At 68.6% G+C, this 23,907-nt stretch overlaps 1 protein-coding gene across 3 annotated transcripts in view; it reads right to left on the bottom strand.

The window, feature by feature from the left end:
• RXRA (retinoid X receptor alpha) overlaps positions 1 to 23,907 on the bottom strand; it is a 93,498-nt gene that overhangs the window by 35,054 nt on the left and 34,537 nt on the right. The window contains exon 1 of one of the 3 annotated variants that reach the window (XM_006062454.4): positions 17,989 to 18,187. The exons of the other annotated variants lie outside the window; for them this stretch is intronic. Coding sequence (XP_006062516.3) covers positions 17,989 to 18,007 — 19 coding nt within the window. The 5' untranslated portion in view covers positions 18,008 to 18,187. Of the gene's footprint in view, positions 1 to 17,988; positions 18,188 to 23,907 lie in introns of those variants that run through there. 3 annotated transcript variants of the gene reach the window in all.

The following is a 23,907-nucleotide window of genomic DNA, read 5'->3' as shown; positions in this document are numbered from 1 at the left end:
TCCTGCAGCACCCGGACAGGCACCCATGGAGGGCACTCCTTGGGGGCACCCTAGGGGCTGAGGGGCATGCTGAAGCTGGAGGGAGCACTGCTCCGGCTGAGTACCAGAGCCCCGTTCACCCTAACTTTCCATGGCTCGGGGAGCCGGGCTCGCCGGCGCAGGGAACACACCTGGCCAGATCCCCAGGATGCTGGGGCCAGACCACAGCAGAGCCCTGCAGCTCTGGCCCAGGCCCCTGGCTGCAAGACGCCCCCTCTGCCAGGGTGCTAAGACCACCACACAGGCTGCTCAGAGCCTTGGAATAACGGGTCATGCTGCACGGATACCACCCCCCACCCCTCCTGCACACTGCAGGTGCCCTGAAGGCTGGCTCCCGAAATGCCAGCTCGCCACCCTCCTGTCCCCTGCCCCCATGACTCCAGGGCCTCCTGGACCTCGGGGCTCTGCCGGTTCTTCAGCCAGGTGACCCCAGACGGACCAATCCCTAGGTCAGCCCAGCAGGCGGGCCTGTCCCCAGAGCCCTTGGTGAAGTTGGGGGTTGGGGGCGTTTAGGGTCAGGGCTGGCAATGACTGGATGGCGGCCATGGCATTCGGAGACCCCGCCCAGGGCCAGGCTCCTACCCGGGCACCATTTCTCCATCTGCCCAGCAAGGTGCCCACCCCACGGCACAGGCCACAGAGCCACCAGCTGGGGCCCACCCCGGAGATGGCTGGGGACGACGAGGATCCAGGTGACCTCAGTAACAGGGCCCCCCGCCCACCCTGGGGTCATTCCTCCTGCTCAGCGGCCAGACAGGAGCTGCCCCGGGGGGAGTCCAGGGAGGGGCCAAACCCGAACCCCCAGGCCTGCCGGAATCCCCGGGAGGAGGCACAGAAGCGGGGCGGGGAGCCATAGGGAGGGGGCCACGGGGCAGCTGAGGCTGTGCTCAGCCCCTCAGTCTGTCGAGGACTGTAGCCTGCCAGGTTCCTCTGTGCATGGGGATTCCTGGGCCAGAATACTGGAGTGGGCTGCCATTTCCTTCTCCAGGGGATCTTCCTGATGCAGGAACCAAACCTGCGTCTCCTGCACTGGCAGGCGGATTCTTTACCACGAGCACCATTGAACCTGCGTGCGACGCCGTCACCGCCGCGGCCTCTGCAAAGCGGAGATCCCCAAACACAGGGCCCGCTGGCGGACGGTAGCCTGTGCACCTCCCGCTCCTGCCCCCGCCCCTGCCTGAAATCAGAGCATCCTCGAGGCAAAGCTCAAGTCTGGGGAACAGCCCCGGTGGCCGCCCTGCCCTCTGGGAGCCTGGGGACTCGAGCAGCCCGTTGCCCCACCCGCGGGTGAAGAAGGGGCTGGGAGGGCGGGGTGCTCCCCTCCCAGCGCCAGAGCCAGCTCTCCCCCGGACGCCCAGCACCCCTCACTCTCACGCAGAGACCCCAGGCCAGCCCGGGAGGCCAGCCCCGAGTTTCAGGCAGGACCTGCTGCCGGCAGGGATGCCCACCGTGGGGACGACGAGCGCAGGCATCTGGGAGCACGCTCACCTCTCCGGGGCCCGGCAGGGGCTCCCAGGCACCACAGCCTCCCGTCCAGGCAGCACCCCTGAACCTTCCCCAGCACCTCCGGGGCGCCAGCCCGGACGGCGGAGGAGGGGACACGGGGAGTGGGGGAATTCCTGATGAAACCCCGCCTGCCCCATGGCCGTCTGGGGGGCAAGGGGGCCCCCCAAGCCCGCGGGCAGGCTGAGGCGGTTTCTCTTCAACAGGAAAAGAAGTGATGCTTGTTTCATTTTGAGCCACACCGCTCCGCAGGCTCAGGGGCCGCCACCCAGCTCTGTCGTGGAACGCGGGTGCCTCCACCCCCGGCCTGTCTGCTGCTCTGCATTTTCCGCAGCCCCGCGGCATCGGGGACACCCAGCAGATACTCAGGCCTCCTGTGCTGGATACGGGGGCAGCCGTCCCAGTGGCCCTCCCGCCCCAGGATGCCGGGCAGTCAGGGAGCAGGGCAGCTCCTCGGGGCCCGACGTGGGCTGGCCTCTACCGGGACGTCCCCAGCCCTCCCACCGCCCTCAAGCATTGCCATTTCTCGGCACCTCGGATGCTCGGCACCTCCAGAGCCACGCGAGGGGTGCGGCAGGGCCAAGCTTGAGACCTGGGGGTGCAGAGAGCCAGCTCGGCACCCAAGGGGCTCCTGGGGGGCTTCTGGAGACTCCACCACTGCAATGTGCTTTGAGCCTGGCCCCTCGGTGTCCTCCCAGGGCAGAGGCTCACCCCCACCCCCGACACTGACTCAGCCGGAGTCACCAGGCCAGTGCTTGTCATGAGCGGAGGCGCGGGCGGCAGGGCCTCTGCAGACGGAGGCAGGGCTGCTCCCGTGAGACAGACCGAGAACTGGAGCGGGGCTTCCCCGTCTCCGCCGCGGCGGGGGCACCTCCCGCCTGGGCCAGCACGGTGGCCCCCACATAGTCCAGCTCGTCACCCCACTCACCCCTGCTAAAAGCCTGGTGGGAGGCTCGCACGGACTGCACCTCGGCACCCCCTTGGGCTACGTCCCACTGAGCCGGCCCACCTGGGGCTCACGAGCTGGTAGGACTGTCCCCAAGCTGAGATCTGACCTCCACCCCGGCCACCCCTTGGGGACCTGCTGATGCCAGGCTGTTTCTCCAGTCCCCGCCCCAGGCCCCCAGCAAGTGCAGGGACAGGACCGGGGGGTCCCCACTCTGCACTGGGGGACCAAAGCCCTGGAGGCCCTAGAACCTCATCCCGTCCTCACAGAGGATCGAGCACCCTGACCTCACAGAGCACCCTGCCCTAATGCCTCGCTCCTGACGCACCTCGCGGGCCAGCGGCCAGGAGGCCGAGACCCTCCACAACCCGCAGAGGAGAAGCTGGCGGAAGCCCCCCGCAGTGAGGGTACGCAAGAGACACAGGGACAGGCCGCATCCGCACCCCATGAGCCTCGGCAACCTGCACAGCAGCGTCCAGCCCAGCCACCCAGCCCACGGGCCTCCAGGCAGGGGCGGACGGACCGGCTGGCAGCTGGAAAGCCTCCCTGGGCCTGGATGACCGTGACCTCCGTGAGGGCCCCATCAGCCCCTCTGTACAGACAGAGCCTCAAGCGGCCACGCTCGGATCTGGCCGCGGCAGGCCCCAGTGGCTGGCTCAGCGTGCCCTCCCCACCCTGCGGCAGCCCGCGCACTGGTCACTCGGCAGTAGGACCCCCGCGCCCTCAACCACCACCAGAGCCTCCCACGATGCCCACCACGCCCCTCAATCCCAAAGCCCACCCTCTCCTCGCCTCCCCAGCACCCCTGCCTTGCTCTGGGGCCCTGGGGCCGGGGCCTCTGGCCCTACACCCGCTGCCTCGGTGCCCCTTCCTGGCCTTCTTGGCCTCGCCAACAACCACAAACAGCCTCCAGGAGGGGCCAAGACCAGGGTTGACGGTGTGGGAGGGGGACCTGGGGACTGTACGTTTCCACCGCTGGTGCCTGCCCTCGGGACGCGGGCAGATAGCCTCCACGAGCTGCGAGCCCCGGGCAGCTCTGGACGGGAGGTGGGGGGCGGGGCTGCTGATCACCATCCAGCCAGATGGCTGACACGCACCCCCAGGGCAGCATCACGCCGAGGGGCCGCAGTGACCAGACCCTGGCCCAGGGCTGCTGGACTCCAGGAGGCCCAGCTTCCGGGGCGGGGCCACACCAAGGCCGGGGGCCGCAAGCCAGGCAGGGGTCTCCAGCTCTCACGGCTGCCCGCCCGCCTGCCTGCCCAGCACATGACACAGAGTAGCAGGGACCCAGAACCATGCCTCTGGAGGCTCCAAACCCATCCTGATTCCCCAAACCCACACGCCGTCCACAGAGCTTGTGGGTCCCCTCCGCCAAGGAGACGAGCAGCGTGCCTGCTGGACACTCAGAATGTCCGGCCCAGCCACCAAACACGATGACACCTTGTCACACGAGGGCTGCAACAGAAGTGCCCGCCACACACACACACACTCACTGCTTCTACGTAAGAACTCCGGACTAAGGGTCAACACATCCCACACCCTCTACGAGCACAGAGCCACCCAGGCCAGCCCAGGACATTTTCCGTGTGAAGGTGGCTTCACGTGACTTTGAATGTTCTGTCGCATCAAGAGACAAACCGACCTGGAAAATTCTCTTCCCTGCACCCACTTTACAGACAAGAAAACCACAGCCGCGCTGAAGAGGCCTGTCCAGGCCAGCCTGTCGGGCTGCCCAGTACTTGCCCTCGAGGGACAGCTGCTGGAGGGGTGTGGACACAGACCCCCACCAACGCCTCCAGATCAGGAAGGCAGAGCCCCCTGCTATGCAGGGCTGTCCGCTGCAGGACGCGGCCTTCGAGAAACCTTGGGCTCGGAGACCTGGACCTGGAGCCAGCCTTCGCAGTCACTCGGCAAGGGTGGGCGACGCCAGCCCCAGGACGCGTGCATGGCACCAGCACTCCTGGGTGCCCACCGCTGAAGTCCTGACTGCGCAGAACATGGGCAAGGCTTGTAAAGGGCAGGGGAGGGCAGGCAGCCCCCAGCCAAGGCAGCCCGGTACCCCGCTCTCCAGCAGGCTCTTGTTTCAGATGCCCACTCCAACACCGTGTGGCTGCCGGAGGCGGCCTGGAGCAGCCTCGCCTGGCACCCACCACCATCCAGGCCGGCGAGACACCCTAGACGTGGGGGCAGGACCCTGGCCAATCACAACAGCAGGGACTCAGGAGGCCTGGACAGGCAAAGTGCTCCTGGCTCCCCCGCGTGCCGCCAAGTCCCTTCCCTGAACCGCCGTGTGGCTCTGGGACAGTCACATCATGTCTCTGGACCTTGGCGCCCCCTCAAAACCGGGCACAGAGAAGCGAGTCCTTACAGGAGCACTGGCAAAGTGTGGCGAGTGACCACGGCGGGCCCTGGCACAGGGTGGGTGTGACAGAACAGAGCGCCTTGCAGCCAAAACAAAGGCAGGAGGCCGTGAGGTGGGCCAGGCGGGAACGGGTGCTGGCCCGCCCTGCACGATGCAGGGGCTGGGACCCCCTGGGATTCCAGCCTCCTCCAGGCCTCCCTGCCCACCCCACGGGAGCCGAGACACAGGGCGGAGCCAGGGCCAGGGCCAGCTGTCCATCCCAGGCCGGCCCTGGGCAGCCCAAACCCCACGGAGCTTCCTCGGCGGGTCCAGGGCCTCCCACAGCTAGACAAGCTCTGCCCGCCACGGCCTCAGTTTCCTCGTGTGAAGAAGGGCCAAGCCACACCCCAAGAGGCCTTCATCCAGGGAGCCTCGGGGCGAGGAGACACAAGAGGCGGTCCTCCTCTCCTCCCACCCAACACCTGCTGTGCAGACACCAGGGGAAGACTCAGGACCCGACGAGAAGCCCTGAGCACGCCCGGCTCCAGGCACGTGCTGGATGACCACGACGGGGCCCGGGAAGGTCACGGGCTGCGGGGACACGCCTGGCCCCCACCCAGCTGTCCTCACCTGCCCCTGCCTGGCCCAGACACCCGCCAGGAACGCCACACCCCTCAGGGGAGACCCTGGCCCCTCCCAGGCCCCCAGCGCCCCCCACCCACCCCAGCCTGGCCCTACCTGCCAGCCACCTGCGGTCCCCCACCCACCAGGCCAGGCCGCCTCCAGAAAGAGAGGCCAGCAGGTGCAGCCTCATAGCCAGGGCAGGCGAGAGGTCCCACCACGGGGGCGGCCGCACCGGCCCCCGGCCGGCCGGCCTGGGGTCCCGCGGCCCCTGGCGCTGCAGTGTGGAGGCGAGCTGGCCGCGGAAGCCTGGGAAGGGGCCCAGGAGGCCAGCGTCTCCGCCAGGCAGCTGGGAACTCGCCAGAGTGGCCAAGTTCCCCTTTCCCAGGACCGCCCGGCCCCCAACCCTCGCCCAGACACCTGTGACCACAGGCCACTCCCATTGGCCGAAGCACAGGCTGCTTAGAGGAGGACGGGGACCCCAGCCTCGTTTCCTCAATCTGAGCTCAGCCTCGGCCTGCACACAGCACCGTGCATGGGACCCGGGCCCAGCCAGGGGCCAGCAGAGGCCGAGGGCAAGGCCCGGGCCGCCGTTCAAACCTGCTCACGGCTGCCAGCTGCCGGGGTGCGGGCCGGCCAAGCGGGCTGGCTGAGCCCAGCGCCCGAGCTGCAGGCTGGCATGAGGATGCAGGGATGGGGCGACAGCTCCCGATGCGGGGCCGGCTGTTGCCCCCGGACACTCAACCCCCCGGGTGCACTGACCTAGCCGGGGCGCTGGAGCAAGCCGACACAGCCTTCATGAGGGCCACAGACCCCCGGCCACCGAACCTCAGGTCTCCACCTGGCCCAGCTGCTCGCCGGCAGCGAAGGTCATGCAGGAGGGGCAGCAGAGGCCCAGGCTGAGCCCAGGACGGGCCAGAGGGCCTGGAGAGGGCGATGGGTGGACAGCAGGACTCTGACTGCCGGGCGGCGGGGGGAGCCACAAGGCGCCCCCGGCCTGGAAAGCAGAGCCCTGGCAGGAGCAGCTGGGCCCCAGGTGGGGCTCTGCCCCCAAGAGGGGGGCAAGCAGGAAGTTGGGAAGGAAGGAAGCCATCGTGGCTCCCGGCCACCCTCCAGCCACACAACGGGGTCATTCTTCCGGGGCACAGAATGCCTTTTGTAGGCCAGCGGCCAGCGGCCCAGCCCCGGGGACGGCAGTGGCGGGAGGGGGCGGGGGGCGCGGGGGCTGCATCACAGGGCCCCCTGCTGCTCCCGCACAGGCGCGTGCAGGGTCCTCAGTCCCGGGCCCCCGCCCCCGGAGGCCTGAGGTCCAGCCAGCTGTACACATCCGGCCACACAGGCCGGCTGCCCCGGCGGCTCTGGCTGCACACGCTGCGTGCACACTGCCTGCTCTGCGGCAGCTGGTGGGCACACTGGCAGCCCTGCCTGCCCGTGGGCACATGGAAACCCTGCTGCCCATGTGGGGCCCAGGCAGCCTCCCTCCTCTCCCAGGACTCCTCCAGAAGGGCCGGGGTACCCCTGCCCAGGCTGACCCAGCAGCAGCCCCCTGCCCGCGTCTCCCGCGCACCCCACACCCTCGGGCACACGCTGGCCCCAACTGTAGTTTCCACCTGAAACCCAACCTACCGTGGGACCGGGTGGGAGGTGAGGGGTCCATCCCCATCCCACCCCACCCTGCCCGAAAAGGTCCATGCTCGTGGGAACCCAGCCAGGTGGGGGCTCGGCGAGGAAGAGGGGGCTCCCCGGGGTCAGAGGGGCAAGTGGAGACTCGAGGTCGCTCGGCCGTGGGGTGGGAGGTGGGGCGTCCCTTCCTACCTCGCCTGGCTCGGGCGTCTGCCAAGCGCACGTGGTGTGGTTTTCACGATAAGGACACAGACAGCCTCTGCGGAGGCGGGTTTTAGCAGGATCCTGGCCCAATGGGCCGAGGCTGCGGCCGCCCCTCCTCCGCATGGGCTGGGATTCCCCGCTTCGCTCCTCCTTGCGGCTCCCTGCTCGTCCGGTTCTGGACCTGGGAGCGCGCCGCGCTGAACTCGCCAGGTGGACGGGGGTGTGGCGGGGCCTGCCTGCCCGCGGCGAGGATCCCAGCCCAGCCCAGTCTAGGGGCAGGCCAGGCCAACTCAGCTGTGGCTGGTGGTCAACCGTGGCACTGCCTGACGGCCCGGCCGGGCAGCCGGGGTCCGGGACACCCAGGACGCGGCTGGGAGGCGCCTGTGACGTCCACAGGGCCCTCGCCCAACTGACTCAGTTCGTTTGCAGCCAACAAGCCCCGTCACGTGAACGCTACCTCCAGCCACCACCCCCAGGCCCGCTCACGCTCAGCCCCACAGGTGGCAGGCGGGGCCGCCTCTCAGAGTCACCGCAGACTCACTCCCAGCAGCGCCAGTCGAGCCCAGGGCACCGTCTGGCTGGCAGCTGGCCCCCACCCGCCACGCCCCTCAGCCCCAGACCGCAGCAGCAGCCCGCGCGTGGACAGTGCCCGCTCGTGGCCTCCCCCACCCAGTGCATCCCCCCACGCCCTCAGAGCAAGTGGGGCTGGCCAGGCGCTGGGCCGCCCCACGGGCTGGGGCCTCGGCCGTGATGCTCCCTGCACAGGTGACCCACCTGTGCAGAGACGCCCGCAGGGCTCTCGCAGGACCGGCGTTCACAGGGCTCGACTCTGGCCACCTCACCTCCGTGCGCACACACGAGCCACACCTGTGGGTCCCCTCGGCCTGCAAGTCTGAGCGGGCCCTGAGAGTCCCACCAACCAGGCCCTGCCCCTGGCCAGGCCCGGCCAAAGGCGCCCAGAGTGTGCGGGGCTGAGCCCAACCCCGAGCTGCAGTGCTTCTGGGTGGGCAGAAAAGGAGGGGCCCCGGGGAGCCGACCCACAGAGGCTGAACCAGCCGGGAGCAGCCCATGGCGCTCACGTCTCTTCCCCAGCCACGCTCATCAACATCACATCTGCGGCCTAGGCCGGCCACAGCGGGAGAGTCTGCCCCCCGGAGAGCAGAGCAAGCCACAGACCGCAGGCCCCCAGCCCCGAGCCCCAGGCTGCCCCCTGCTCAGCCTCGGCGTCCACCCAGATGTAGCTGGAGTGGGTCAGCAGGGGGCCTGAAAGGTCCCTCCCCTCGCCCCCAGCACCCCCACCCCGAGACCTACTGTTCCTTCCCAGCACTGGGGCCGGTCCTGACCTCGCTTCTGGGCCGCCCAGCTGGTCCAGCAACAGTGAGGACGTTCGTTGGTGCGGGGCTCGCCCCGGGGGCAGCCTCTCGCTCCCACCAGCTGTCCTAGACCTGCCTCGGTGCCCGCCTCCCGGCCTCCAGGAGGCCCCCCAGCCCCACTGCAGACCCCTGCCTCTCCCAGGCCTCTCACCCTGGCAGTCAAGGTGCTGGCAGCCAGAGGACGGGCCCTACCCAGGGGCCCCAGAGCCCAGGCAAAAACAAACACACACACCACCCAGCCCTCCGCTTCCTTCCTCCCCGCACGGCCAGTGGTGAGAACAGCAGGCAAGGGCCGGGGTGGGCGGAGGCGGCCGCACCAGGGCCACGCGGAGCCCCCAGCTGCCCCAGGCCCGGCCCGCGGCCCCTCCCTCTCGTTCACATCCTGGCGGGGGCAGGGCACGCAGGGGTGCAGCACAGAGACCAAGGCCCTCCGGGCCCAGCCTGGGGGTGGGGGCAGGGGCAGAGGACCCGCAGCTGCCACACCCGGCGGCGCGCGCAGAGGCTGGGTCTCTCCACCTGCAGCCCCCCCACCCGCCGCAGGACCACTTGCCTGTTCCTGTCCCCACTCCCAGGAAGCACCGCGGAACACCACGGAAGTCAGGGGCTTGGTGTGCAGGGAAGCCACCCCACAGCCCAGAACAGGGCCCCCAGCCCTTTGCTGACCGTTATCTTGGAAAAGATTCGCCAGAGGTCTCCACCCGTCACTGCCAGCAAGCCCAGCCCCATCTCCCTCCCGCAGACCCAGCCTGCCCCACACAGGCCTCAGCGCCCAGCACCCCAGCCCCCTCCAGTTGGTGTGGCCCTCCACCCCTCTCGGTCCCAGCCCTGGCCTTCGGAGTAGACACAATCATTCATTCCCCTTGCGTCTTCCTGCCAGGGACACCCCCTCCTGGAAGCCCTCCTCATGCCAGTGCAGGGAGCTCAGGACAGAGGCCCAGCCCTGTGGATGCCAGCTCAGGTCTAAGCCCCCGCCCCGGAGGACGGGCAGGGTCCCCACCCCAGGCGTACTGCCTTCTCAGGCCCCTGCCACCTCTGCCCTGCTCCAGCCCCGCGCCCCACCGCCCCCAAGACCTGGGAGACCAGCCCAGCCCACCAGCCACCCCTCACAGCGGTGCCCACTCCGGCCCTGGAAGGCGGGACTTCTCCAGGCCCAGACCTGGCTCCTTCTCCAGCCTGCACAGCCAGCCCCCCACCCACCATGGGCCCCGACTCTCACTCCTCCGGGGCTCCGCTGCTCTGCCGCCAAGCAGAAAAGAAGGGTGCTGACCCTCAGGAGGACGGGAACCCGTGAGGCTCTAAGTGCCCCCGCCCCGACTGAAGCACTGCAGGGCCCTCCTCTGGCCTCTGACCCCCAAGACCCGGGAGCCGGGGGCCGCAGGCGCTCAGCGGGACGCGGCCACGCCTGCCAGACAGGACGGGACATCCCCGGCACAGAGGACCAGGGCTTGGCCTGGAGGTGCTCTGGACACAGAACCCCTGGACCTCGGGCCTGGACGCCACGGCTGTCTGCCTCCCCACCTACCCTCCCCCAGCAGGTTCTAGGCCCACGCAGAGGGTGGGCATAGGGGGGTGGGGGCCACAGGGTCCCTCTCAGGCACGGCCTGGTCCACAGGCAGGAAAGCGCTGCCCCCTAGGCGTGCGGAGACCCCGCGCCCAGGACTGGGCCTGTCCCAGCTCCTCCAGGAGGCCACACGCAGCCCCCAGCCCCCCACCGCCCCCGGGGCCGCGGCCGGTTCCCAGGCCCGGCCGGCAGCGTGCCCCATCACGCCAGCCCGCAGCCCGGCCCCCACCACCCCCGCGCCCAGGCTCGGGGTGACTCACGGGGCTGGCACGCCGCCTCCGGCACCCCCCTGCGGGCAGCCGCCCTGAACACACACACACCTGTCCGGACTTGATGCCGCAGGCCGGCGGAGGGGCCTGGGAACTGCGGGCGGGGCCAGCCGGGCTCTGGGCCAGGAGGGGCCCCCGGGAGGGGCCTAGGAAAGCTGCACTCAGGCAGACGGCCAGGAACTGCAGCCCGACCCCAGAGACCCCACAGGCCCAGGAACCGCAGCCTGACCCCAGAGACCCCACGGGCCCAGGGGAGCGGTTCGGGGAAGGGCCTGGGAGCTGCACTCCTGCCCACCCCACGTCAGCGGCCCAGACGCCAGCGTGCCAACCGACCGACCAGGGAGGGCGCCAAGCCCTGCAAATCCAGGCCCGGACCACCACCCTCCCTCTGTGAGGCCAAGCGTCACCCTGGAGGCCGGGCAGGCCGATGGGCCCTGACAGGCCACGGATCTCAGGCTCTGGCAGGTGGCACTTGGAGAAGCCCACCACAAGGATGGGCTTCAGTTCAGTCGCTCAGTCGTGTCCGACTCTTTGGACTGCAGCACGCCAGGCCTCCCTGTCCATCACCGACCCCTGGGGCTTGCTCAAACTTGTCCATGAAGTCAGTGATGCCATCCAACCATCTCATCCTCTGTCGTCCCCTTCTCCTCCTGCCTTCAATCTTTCCCAGCGTCAGGGTCTTTTCCAATGAATCAACTCTTTGCATCAGGTGGCCAAAGTATTGGAGTTTCAGCTTCAGCACCAGTCTTTCCAATGAATATTCAAGACTGATTTCCTTTAGGATGGACTGGCTGGATCTCTTTGCAGTCCAAGGGAGTCTCAAGAGTCTTCCCTAACACCAGTTCGAAAGCGTCAGTTCTTCAGCACTTAGCCTTCTTTGTGGTCCAACTCACATCCATGGGGAGGGGGGTCTGAGCTGGGGCCTTACTTCTGTTGAGGCCAGGCCCGAGGTCTCAAACACCTATCAGGGCTGTCCTGTAACCTCCCAGAAACCAGAGGGGCCAAGAAGGGGTCATGACAGCAGGGAGCCAAGGCCCTGCCAGCTGTCAGGGGAGCGCGGCAAAGGCTTCCAAGGGGGCGGCCACACAGCAACTGCAGGGGCCAGAGCAGGCCTCCGACGCAGAAGGGCAGTGTCCACCCACGTCCATCCACCACCCCAGCAGGGCCCCCTCAGGCTTCCCTACTGCACCTCCACGGCCCCCCAGGAGCCCACCAGGCCAGGCGCCCACTTTGAGGTGGCCTTTGCCCCTCCGGCCCCCAGGCAAGGGTCAGCACTCCTGCACAGGAGGCAGGAAGCCCCGAGGCCCAGGGCCCGGCCAGTGCAGGTGAGCGGGGCAGGGTCTGCTGGGGAGACTAAGAGAGAGGGCCCATGGGACGGCGCAAAGGGGGTCCTGCTGTGTGGGGTGGGCGGGAGGCCTGGGACCCAGTCCTAGGACCCAGTCCCCCCCCTGGTGGCGGGATAGTGGCCGGCACTGCCCGCATTCGCTGACCGACTGCTGGACGGGCAATGTTGGCATGGGCCCTGCCAGAGGGAAGGCGCGGGGCATGGCTGCCCCTACTCACAGCAGAGGCAGACCCGCTGCCGGGCACAGGATGGCGCTGGACAGCCTGACACAGCCACAGGCAGGCGAGGCCTGGCTCTCCCTGCACTCGCCCAAGGAGGCTCCAGGGCGGCGCGGCCGGGCCCGCACGGACGCCTGCAGGCTGATGACGCACGGTCAGGCTGCGGTCCCGCTGGGGTCCAGAGCCCTGGCGGTGCCAGAACCCGCCTCCCTCAGCGAAGCCGGCTCCGGGCCGCCCCACAGAGCAGAGCGGGGCGAGCACGAGGGGGTCGGAGCACCCCACCTCCAGGTGCAGCACAGCTCCCCACGGGCCCGTGAACCACAGCTGAGCCCGCAGGGAGACAGGGAGAGCCACAGCACCCCGCCTGCCCCGGCCGGGAGGGCACGGGCTGCCATCCCCGGAGAGTGCCTTGTGTGTCCCCCGGCCACGGCTCCCCACCCGGCCACGGTCCTCACCCAGCCACGGTCCCCACCCAGCCACGGTCCCCACCCGGCCACGGTCCCCCACCACCATGATCCCCCCACAGGCCACAGTCTCCACCCAAGCCATGGTCCTCCCCTCGGCCACAGTCCCCCAGGCCACAGTCCCCCCCCAGCCATGGTCCCCCACCACCATGATCCCCCTACCACCATGATCCCCCCAGGTCACAGTCCCCACCTGGCCATGATCCCCCCAGGCCACGGTCCCCAAGGGCCACAGGACCTCCGGCCACGGTCCCCCCACCATCATGATCCCCCCACAGGCCACAGTCCCCGCCCAAGCCACGGTCCTCCCCTCGGCCACAGTCCCCCCGGCCACAGCTCCCCCCACAGGCCACAGTCCCCACCCAAGCCATGGTCCCCACCTGGCCACGGCTGCCCACCATCATGATCCCCCCACAGGCCACAATCCCTGCCCAAGCCACAGTCCTCCCCTCGGCCACGGTCCCCCAGGGCCACAGGACCTCCGGCCACGGTCCCCCCACCACCATGATCCCCCCACTGGCCACAGTCCCCACCCAAGCCATGGTCCTCCCCTCGGCCACAGTCCCTCTGGCCACAGCTCCCCCCACAGGCCACAGTCCCCCCTGGCCACAGTCCCCCCAGCCACGGTTCCCCCCACAGGCCACAGTCCCTGCCCAAGCCATGGTCCCCACCCGGCCACGGCTCCCCACCACCATGATCCCCCCACAGGCCATAGTCCCTGCCCAAGCCACCGTCCTCCCCTCGGCCACGGTCCTGCAGGGCCACAGGACCCCCGACCACGGTCCCCCCCAGGCCATGATTCTCCCCCCAGGCCATGATCCTCCCCCAAGGCCACGGTCCCCCCCGCCACAGTCCCCACCCGGCCACGATCCCCGCAATCATGGTCCCCCAGGGCCACAGGACCCCCGACCAAGGTCCCCCCAAGGCCATGATTCTCCCCCCAGGCCATGGCCCCCCGGGGAGTGCCACCTCTCCCTCGTCCACCTTCTGGAGACAGGAGTGGGCAGCCCCTCAGGAGGCAAGAGAGAGACTGCTTGGGGGCTAGAACTGCCCCCAACACAGCCAAGCCCTGGGTGGTCTGGCTCCCCACCCTGCCCCCTGCGACCCCAGCCCCTCCCCATGCAGAAGGCGCCCCTGAAGCAGCCCCGGGGGGCCCGCACCCCGCCGCCCCCCCAAACTCAGGGCCCTGCTCGCCCACACCCTCGGCCCCTCCCTGCCTCGCCCAGAAGGCATGGCGGCTGCCAACTTCCTGCCAGCGGCTCCGAACCCGCCGTCGGTGTAAGGCCTGCTCAGCACCCAGGGCGGCTGCGAGGGCAGCGTGCAGGAAGGACCGTGTGCGGGGGCGGGGGAGGCCGCGTGTGGGGAGGAACGCAGGCGGGGGAGGGCCGCAGGCCTTAAGCCCCGGGTGGCCGGGGCCCCTGCAGCCCTGAGGCAGCCCAGCCACACGGCGCCTCCCCAACACACCGCCCCCACCCAAGGGGCTGGGACACGGGTGGGTCTGGGAATCAGGGCCCATGACCCTGAAGACACACACACGCAGAGGGTCAGAAAAAGGAGGGACTCAGACTCCGGGGTGAACTTTTTAAATCTCAGGAGAACGGGGGGCTCCTCACACCCCCAAATCCAGCACAGGTTGGTAAGCTCTCACTCTGGGCCCCTGAACAAGGGCAATGCGTGTGTCTCACTGAGAGTGCATGGACCCCGGAGCTCGGGGCAAGCTCCAAGCGAGGCCTGCCTGCCCCACGGAGGGGCCCGCCCAGGGACCCGGCCCCGCTCTGGGCCTCCACCGATGGCCCTGCAGGCGGAGGGGCCGGGCTACCCCCGTTCTCACCTGCTCACTGGCCGGGCATCTCCAGGACAGGCCGTGACCCCCGTGCTGGGGAACACAGGGAGGGCGGCCAGTTAGCCCATCAGGGGCCCAGCGGCTGACCTCCCAGGCCAACGGAGAGCTGAGTGCCGACCCTGCTCAGGGCCCCAGGGAACTGGGCAGGACTCCCTGGCCCCGCAGCTCAGAAGCAGCCAGTTTGGGCTTCTGTCCTCAACCAGGTCAAGTCAGGCCGGGCCCCTGCCGCTCGCAGGGCTCATCCTAGGCCAGGGGCCGCGAGGCCACCAACAAGGACCCCACGGTTCAGGTTGGGAACAGCAGCAGCGGGCCTTCATGGGGTGGACAGGGGGCGCGAGGCAAGCACGCACAGGCCGCCCTGAACTCAGAGATGCGCATGGCTGTCCGCCCAGCAGCCAGCCTCAGGGGGGTGCAAGCATCCCACACCCGCCCCCACCAGGGACCCCTGGGGGCTCAGCACCCAAACCCCTCACTGGTCTCAAGCACAGGGAGCCCGGGACCCCCGGCAAGCTGTCTGGCCCCCATGGCCCACCCGCACACACCAACCAGGCAGGGGCACAACCAGTGTTTCCTGAGCCCCCCGTGCCCGGGAGCCCGCCCTGAGCACTTCGGAACATGCGTCTCATCCCACACGTTCAGAAACCCTACAGGCATTGCTGTCTTCTTGCAGAAGGGGAAGCGAGGCTTGGACACCAAGCTCAACCTGCCCGCGGCCACCCACTGGTCAGCGCAGGGGCAACGGGGGCCCGAGGCCGCTCGGGCACATGGGACAGGGGTGAGGGAGGCGAGCGGAGCCGGTCAGCAGAGGGACAGTCAAGGGGCGAAGGTGGGATCCTCTGTCCCACAGGGGATGGAGACACGGAGACGGGTGTCACACACACACACACACACACGTCAAGGCGTGTGCACACACACGCCGACACACGCCCTGCTGGGGGCCCAGAAGCCCCTGAACGCCCTCCGACCCCCAGCAATGCCCTCAGGGCAGTCAGCACAGCTGGGCAGCCGGGGGTGGGTGGGCAGGGGGGGCGGGGTGCTGTGCCTGGTGCAGAACCCTGGGCTCTGGGTCCAGAATCTCCTAGAAAATGCTCTCTCCTCCACCGGTCGTGGGAGGGCCGACCTCCCCCAAAGACCTCCTCCTCCTCCTCCTCCTCATCACCAGAGACCTGTTGAAAATCTGTATTCCGTTTTTACTTAGAAAATAATAAAGGCCGAGAGAGGCCGTTATCTGTCTGCAGGCGCAGGGCAAAGGCGGCCGGCGCACTAACCTTGGGCGAGCGGGACTCTGGCTGGTTTCCACTCTCTCTGCTTGGCTTTGGTAACAGAGTTGCAGGGCAGCTAGTTTATTCTCTTTAGTGGGGCCAGGGCGGGGTGAGGGGGTACTTTACAGAATCTTAGCAGTTCCCTTCATCAGCCACGTGCACAAACTCTCCCACTGAAAGCGCTCTCCAAGCCAAATGCAGATTCCATTTTCTCACGACATAGCCCACCCCTGAGCCCTTCAAAGGCTCCTGCACGTGGGCTGGAAGGGGCCCGAGAGGGCAGGGGGCTCCCTGCGCAGCCCCGCACCCACTCGCCATCCCAGCATGTCCTGGGCCGAAAGATGAGACAGCTGACCCGCCTTGCTCAGGCCCAAGCCTTAACGCCAGCCCATCCGGTGGTCCCCGGGCTGACCCCGAGATGAACCGGGCTTTCCTCTGGGCCGGGACCTGCCTGAAGGGCCCCCAGCCGCCTAGACTCAGCTCGCCTCTGCACCCCAACCCCAGGGCTCCAGAAAGGGCCGAGGCCCACCCGCAGACCCTTCACATTGGAGCTCGGTCGCTCAGTCATGTCCAACTCTTTCGTGATCCCATGGACTGCAGCACGCCAGGCTCCTCTCTCTGTGGGATTTCCCAGGCAAGAACCCTGCAGGGGGTTGTCACTCCCTTCAGGGGCTTTTCCGACCCAGGGACTGAACCCAAGACCCCTGGTGGCCCTGCACTGGCGGGAGGACTCCTCACCGCTGAGCCACCTGGGGAGCCTGGGGACCTCTCGGCTTCCCTTTAAGAAGCCTGCCACCCCCCAGATCAGGACTGAGCCAGGTGAGCCCCAGCTGCCGCTGTGATCCGGGAGAAGGACGTTCACCTGGGCACCCAGCACCCACCTCTAGCCCTGCTCCTTGCCAGCCCTCAGGGCGCCCTGGCCCGCCCCAATCTGGGTCTACCCCCAGGCATGGGAACCAGGTCATTTCCAGGAACACATCAGCTTTCTCGCCTCGAGGACATGCTGTTCCCTGGGCCTGAAACTCTGCCTGCACCTCTCCCCAATCCAGTTTAAATAAAACCCACCTCCAGGAAGCCCTCCTGATTTCTCCCAATCAGGGCAGTGGTGCCTTCTACAACACACCCTCAACAGGGCACTCCCCACCACAGGGTGCCCCCAGCCCCCAAAGTCCAGGAGGTCTGAGGGCGGGAGCTGCAGCCGGCTCATCAGGCAGCCCTGGGCCTGGCCTTACCCTGGTATACAGCCAGCACAAATAAAGACTAAATGGATAAGCGGAGTGGGGATGAGGGAGCTAGGAATGGGCTGACAGAAGCCGTGGGACTCACCATGGTCCTTAAGAACCAGCTGAGTAAGGACCAAGTTTCAAAGAGAAGGACCAACTTTCAAAGAGACCCTAAGGTGCTAACAAGCTGTGCAAACTGAAGCAGGCTGAACCACCTCTCTGAGCCTTTATTTCCTCTTCTGCAATAAGACATCACATAAGAAGAAAGCAGCCAGGAGGCCGTGACCATGAGGCTGGCCTGTCCCTGGCCATCCCCGAGGTGACGAGGTGAGCGCAGGTGTGCACACAACCTGCGGACCTGGGCTTGAGGCCTGCCTGCACGACCCACGGCCGGCCCAACCACGCTGGGTCTAAGCATCCTCGTCCTCAGAGAGGCCCCCTCTGGGTATGTATCACAGAGCCCTCCCGAGTGGGTGGCCTACCCACACAGCCTCTACTGTGCTGGGAACAGGTGGATAATCCAGGCCAGGCCCTGCCAGGGACAGCCAGGCCGCGCAGCCAGAGGACTCTCCGGAGCCCAGAGAGCCCAGCCGGTCAGGGACGTGACGGGAGGGAGGGCGCTGTCTGGGCACAGGCATCAAGGAGGGCTTCCTGTGGGAGGCACCACCCGCCTCCCTCCAGCTGTAACTTAGAGGACGCCCCCAGCTCCCGCCGCACACCAAGCCCTGGGCTCCCCACGCACAGCTGGGAGGACAGGACCCAACTGCATGCACGCCCACCGTGAGGACCGCCAGCCCTGCCAGAGTCCCAGGGAGGGCTACAGAGTCACACAGCGGACCCCTGGTGCCAAGTGTGCAGCCAGGGGCCAAGTGCACCCCACCTCCTGACCGAGCACCACAGCACACCACGTGGCCACTCGGCTCCAATGTTCTCGTCTGCAAAATGGGCTAACGATCTGTCCGGACGGGGTCGTCTGAGGACACCGACGCCGTGCTTGTGCACGGAGCAGATGTCACCCACAGTTCCGGGACACAGCAGGCCCTCGGGGGTCCCTGCACCCCCATCAGTCCCTCCCAGCCCCAGAGAAAGCGCTGAGCGCCACGGGCCGGAGCCCACAGAGTCCTCCCCAACCCCTCTGAAACGCCCACCTTACCAGGAAAGGTCTCAGGCATGGGTCTCCTGATGACCCGTCTCCACAGGCCCCTGGCTCAGCACCCGCCTCGCTGTGTGGCCCCAGCTCGGCCCCACACCCTCTCTGAGCGTTCACTTCCTCATCCAAAAGAGACGTGTCTCCAGGGCCCCTCCCCTGCTGGCAGGCAACAGGCCAACACCACAGCCGGGGAGAGGCCTGACCACAGGTTCCCAGAGCCCCAGCCCCACCCCGCGGGGGTCAGGGCTGGGGTCTGTGGTGGCGCCCGGCCGGGAAGGCGGGCCCGAGACCCTCTCCTCCTCCCCTTCACCCAGAGCCTGCAGGGTCCCCTCGGGGGATCAAGGAGTCTGGGCTGTGTGCCCGAGGCTGCACAGCTCAGCACGGCAGGGCCTGGACCCGCCGCTGGGCTGGGGGTGGACTTTCCCGCTGTATCATCTCCTCCTAGATGGACCCAGCAGAATCCTAGAAAAAATTGGGCAGCCTGGACACCAGCTCCCTGCCCACTGCTGTGTGCCCCCCAGCAGGTCACTTGGCCTCTCTGGGCCCCAGCTTCCTCCATAAGCAGTGAGCGTAAGAAAGCCCACCCGGGGAGGTCACAGGCAGGGCTCCGTGACTCCGGAAGCCTACTGCCTGCCGCACTGCGGATGGTCAATCAATCTGCGGTCCTCACAGGGCAGCCCCGGAGTCAAGCCTGAGGTCAGCAGAAGAAAAAGGGGGCCACCTGGCCCAACCTAAGGCTCCCCGCTCCTACCCGCTCCCAGAGGTGGGCCGCTCAGTAAAGGGCTCACAGCCCCACCCGGGGCAGTCTCTCGGGGGACACAGGGGCTTGGGCCCTTGGCCACAGCCCACTGCCACCAGACAGGCGTGTGCCTCCCAGGAGGGCAGATGCCCGCCCCCGCCTCCTGCCCAGCACACAGCCTCAGCGCAGCCTCGAGTTCTGGATTCGAATCCTGCCCTCCACTCCAACGCCTCCTGACTTCCATACAACAGGCAGGTCACCAGGATGACAAGAGCTCGCGCCCTCTGCCCTGCCCGGGTGGAGGTGGGGGAGCGGCGGTCTCTCCTGGTCTCCCGGGGGAGAGAACGGGGCGCCGGGCACCCCAAGAGAAGGGCCCGGCCGGGCCTGGAACCCGGCTCCTGACACCCGGTCCTGTGACGGCAGCAGGATGTTGGGAAACCCGCAAACACTTGTTTCAACACCGCGGCCACGTCAGCGGCCGGTTTCGACACGCAGCGGCGCCCGGGAGGCCTCGGCCTGCTCGTCCTCGGGGCGCATGGACCGGCTGGGCCATCGTGAAGGTACAGAGGCCGCCGCCACAGGCCCTCGCAGGTCCGCTCCGCCCCGAGCTTCGCGCAGCCCTGACCGACCTGGCGCTCGGGGAGAGCATGTCCCGGAGAGCGAGCGCGCCCCTCGGCTGGGGCCCCCCAGCAGTCCCGGGGCGCAAAGCCAGGTCGGGAGGACGTGGCCCGGCCCACCCAGGCTTCACAGTCAGCACGGGGTCCGGCCGAGCCTGCATGCGGCCACATGCCTTGGCTGAACATCGAGGGAAAAAGAGAGAAGCCCAGGGCAGCAGCTGCCACAAGGGCACCCCTGCTGCCCAGAAGGGACCTGCTGAGCCCGCCTCAGAGGGCACCGAGCCCCAGCGAGGGCAAGGCACCCAGGCCGCACCCGAAGGAGCAGTGCGGCGGGGACCCCCCCCCAACGGGCCCCCACCCGGCCGGCGGGAGGGGAGGCTGTGAGTTGGGGTGGGGGTCAGCATCGGGGGGAAATCCCTCTCCCTGTGCCCTGTGCCTCCGGGGCTGAGCGGGCACTCTGCCCACATGCCCAAGGGCCCAGCCCCTGCAGACCCCAGGAGCCTGTCCGCCCCCCAGCGCCGGGGACCAAGGGCCCCAGCACAGGCCCCACGGTGCAGGCCTGGCACGGCCTCGCCCTGGGCCCTCGGGACACATCCAGGACCAGTCGGGGGTGGGGGGGACACGGCAGCGCTCCCCCCACAGTGACTCCACCCTCACCCGGCCACCCGGTCTGGCAGTGCCCCTGGGCAGCATTGCCTCTCAGCACATGTGGCCCAGCAGCCGCCAGGCTCCCTCTGCAGAGCACGCCCTCCGGGGTCTCAACTCTGCCCGCCCTGCAGACTCGCCACACAGGGGGCTCCACAGGCCAGCACGTCCACCCAGGTGCCCCACCAGCCGCCAGCATGACGCCCAGCCGGCTCTCAGGGGCAGCTCAGGGGCAACCAGCAAGGACGATGGCTCTGAATCCCTAAAGGCTCACCGTGGCCGGCGGCGCCCACAGAGACGCAGACTTTCAAACCTGCACCCCTCATCAGGGGGCCCAGGCACCTTCTCAACACGGGGTGCTGCTCTAGATCCGGGGACACGGCAGATCGCCCACTGGGGGTACGGAGAGCAAACCCACACAGAAACGTGGATGGTAATCAGGGGACGCCCGGTCTGGACGCAGTGGCGGGCGAGGCCCGGAGGAGGCCCCTCGCCCCAAGGAGCGGGAATGCCAGCCAGAGGGCTCTCCTGTGGGGGAGCGCGGGGCCGGCCAGGGCTCAGGCTCCCCCAGGGCCCGCAGAGGATGGGTATCACCCCACATACCCTCGGAAGCCCCTGCAGACATTCCCTCCCTGTCCCCAGGCGAGATGACCAGGATGCCCTCCCCAAGTGCCCAGGAGCCCCACCCAGCACCCCGCTTCAGACCAGCAGGATCCAGACACCGAGAGGGACGAGGGACGCGCCATCCTTGGCAGGATGCAGCACTGTGGACACCGCGCTCGCCGCACGGGCAGACGTGGCTGTCTGCACAGGCCTGCACGCACGCACGACTGTCCTAAGAGGCAAGGGCAAGCCTCCAGGTTAAACGGGCCTCGCGCCTGGCCCCTGCCTCCCTTCCCACCTCTGAACCGCGAGGCTGCAGGAGACGGGGCCCGCCCAGCACGAGAGGGGATGGGACTTCCTGAGGTCGCTCAGCCGCCCCCGGCTGGACCTCGGAGCCAGGCCTGGAGTCCCGAAACCTCTGCAGCCCCTGAGGGGTTGGGGGTGCTTGGCAGCGGGAGTGGGGACCTCACAGGGATAGGACAACAGGGCCCCAGACACCACAGTCTCCCAGGCGCCCACACGTGTGCACCACCCACAGGACAGAGCCCCGTTTCACTCGGTAAAACAACCAGCCCTCTGCACCTTCTGCCACCAGGCCCTGACACCGAGAGGGGCTCGTCTAGCGCACCCCAGTACCCGGCGGTCCCCCAGGCAGGGGCCGACTGGCCTCGGGGTGGGGGGAGCCCCTGGACCTTGCGGGCAAACCCGTCAGAGCCCTGAGACAGACTGGCAGCTGTGCCCCCGTGCCCACAGGGGCCTCGCCTCCTCCGGGAGCCTGGTCGTGCCTCTGTCGAGCCCCCCGCTGACCGTCTGCTGAGCCCAGGGGGGCACCAGAAACTGGGAATCAAGAGCCCAGACTGAGCAGGGCCACACTGTCGGGTCGTCCTCCACGGGGAGGCGGCCGCTGCGGGGACAGGGGTTCCTGGAGACACGGCCGGGGGAGAGGGTTTCCATTTCAGGCCTCTGCCACCCGCACGTCGTGTAAGCGACGAAGGAGAAGGCGCCTCCGTGACTGAAGGACTGAGAACCAGGTGAGACGGTGGCTGCTCCCAGGCTGAAGGCCTGCGCTTCCTGCAACCGTGAACCCGTGACTCAGGCCAGCGAAGCTCCTGCCACCACCCCTCAGATGGCAGGAAGAGTCCCGAGAGGGCGGCGGAGACCCCAGCCCACCCCCACTGCAGCCGCACTTGGGCAGCCAGAGCGTGGAGCCCAGCCCACACGCTGGCACCTCCGCGGTGAGAGCGAGCCGGCCTGGTGAGCGACGGAAGACACCAGCCGGCGGGGAGGCTCGGTGCCGAGGCACTCCGGCAGGGTGGGCCCGCGGCTGATGTCGGGGAGCTGGAGCACCATTAGCTGAATCAGCAGCTCCTGCAGATCAGCAGGGCCGGCTGAGCGGGGCCCGGAGCCCAGTCCCTGGGCAACACCTGGCAAGGGAGAGGAGCCCAGAGGCAGCACACGGGCTCCCACGGGCCCACCGCGCAGGCGGGCACCCGAGGCCTGGAAGGCAGTCCTCGGGCAAGCTCAACAGTCCAGGGAACGCCGGGAAGGCCCACCGGGGGAAGCCCACCACACCCAGCCCCTCTGGTGGCCCACAGCTGGGCAGAACTCAAACTGCCCACACGTGGCTGCTCTGAGCCCCCCGCCCTGGACACCCGAAACCACCATCTGGCCACCCCTCCAGGGCACTGAGGCAGGGGGCAGACCTTGGTCCCGGGGCCGGGCGAGCAACTCTCCGCTCCGGCCTCAGCCGCCCCTGCGTCCAAGCAGGGACCCCCTGCCCTCCAGACCCCAAGACCACATCTCCTCCCAGGCACTGATTCTGGAGCAGGAAGACCAGCCCTGCCCAGCCCGCTCGTAGGGGACACTCGACGCCCCCCCCCCCCCCCACAGCAGGCCCTGCCACGCTGGCCCCAGGCAGGCCACAGGCCTCATGCTGCCCAAGGGGGCTCAGGCTGGAGGAGGGTCGGCGGCCCCGTCCCGGGAGCCGGCCGTAGGGGCCGCTCTGCCGCTGACACCAGGGGTAACAAGTTCCAGATGGGCTGGGGCAGGGGCGGGGGCGGGGACAGCCTGCTGAGGAAGCCCAACATCCGAGATAAGGCGGATTTCTGAGCCCCGGCCAAGCCCCTGCACCCAGGGGGCGGCCAGCCCTGCAGAGAAGAGCCCGCGCCCGCCCCGTGCATGTGGGTGTGTGCCAGGGACCACCCAGGCGGTGCCGGCTCCGGAGACTCCCCCCACAGGACCACGGACCCTCCCCGGCCACCTCCCCCCGGGGCTTGGCGTCTCGCAGCCTCAGTCTCCCTGTGCGACTGGTCACCACACGGCCCCCGAGGCCCAGCCCAAAAGACAGTGACCCAGTACCAGCCCGTTGGCCCCACCGGAGAGAAAGGGGTGCCAGAAGCAGGCACCAGACCCATCAGACAAAACCCCAGACGTTAAGACTCAGGCCAAGAAGGAACCACGCTCCTAGAAGTCACTCACCTGACCCTGACCCCTGACCCGCCACCTCCAGGCCACCCCTCAGGCTCACGCAGAGGGTCCAGCTTCATCAAGGCTGGGTGTTTGTGTGTGCCTCCCCCACCAGACAAGCCCCCCACCCACCCCCGGCATGGGACCCCTCCTCCAGCGTGGGCCTGACAGAGGCAGGATGGGTGGGGGGACCTGTGAACGGAGCAGTGAGTTCTGCCCTAAGCACCTTCCCTTCCGTCCACAGAGCCTGCTGACCCCTCCCCAAGCCCACGCTAGCCCCTCGACCCCCCACCCCGGGAGCACCAAGAGCAGATGTGAAACCGCCTCACCTGCCCCGCCCCAGGCCCTCTGAGGGACGGCAGGGCCCGCGTCCACACGTCCAGCAAAGCCACGGCCATGTCCCCCACAGCAGAGTCCCCAGCAAGGGGAAGAGGGCCCCGCCACGTTCAGCACAGGGCCCACCGTCCACACCGGGGCAACGTGAGGCCCGCAGAGGGGCCGGGACGCCCGGCCTCCCCCTGGGGCTGACACGCCGGCCAAAGCCCGTCCTCGGAGACCAGGTCGGCCCACCCTGAGCGCACTCAGGGCTGGGGACCCACATGCCCGTCACTGCCCAGGTGCCCCTGCCCTGGGGGCTGTCGGCCGGGGGCCAGCAGGCTCCCGTGTGTGACCCTGAGTCCCCGCCCCGTCTTTACAGCGGAGGTCCCCGAAAGGACCCTGGGAGACGACACACGCAGTGGGGGGCTTTCCTGCGGTCTGCGCACAGCTGGCTGTGGTAGGGGCCACCCCGCCTCCTCCGTCTCTGCACCCCGAGTCCGGCTACACGGCCCACCCGACGCTCACAGCCTTTAC

This window comes from Bubalus bubalis, chromosome 12, assembly GCF_019923935.1.
Source record: "Bubalus bubalis isolate 160015118507 breed Murrah chromosome 12, NDDB_SH_1, whole genome shotgun sequence".
Lineage (NCBI taxonomy): Eukaryota > Metazoa > Chordata > Mammalia > Artiodactyla > Bovidae > Bubalus > Bubalus bubalis.
Note: the sequence above shows the minus strand (reverse complement) of the source record. Positions and strands in the feature narration are given on the sequence as shown.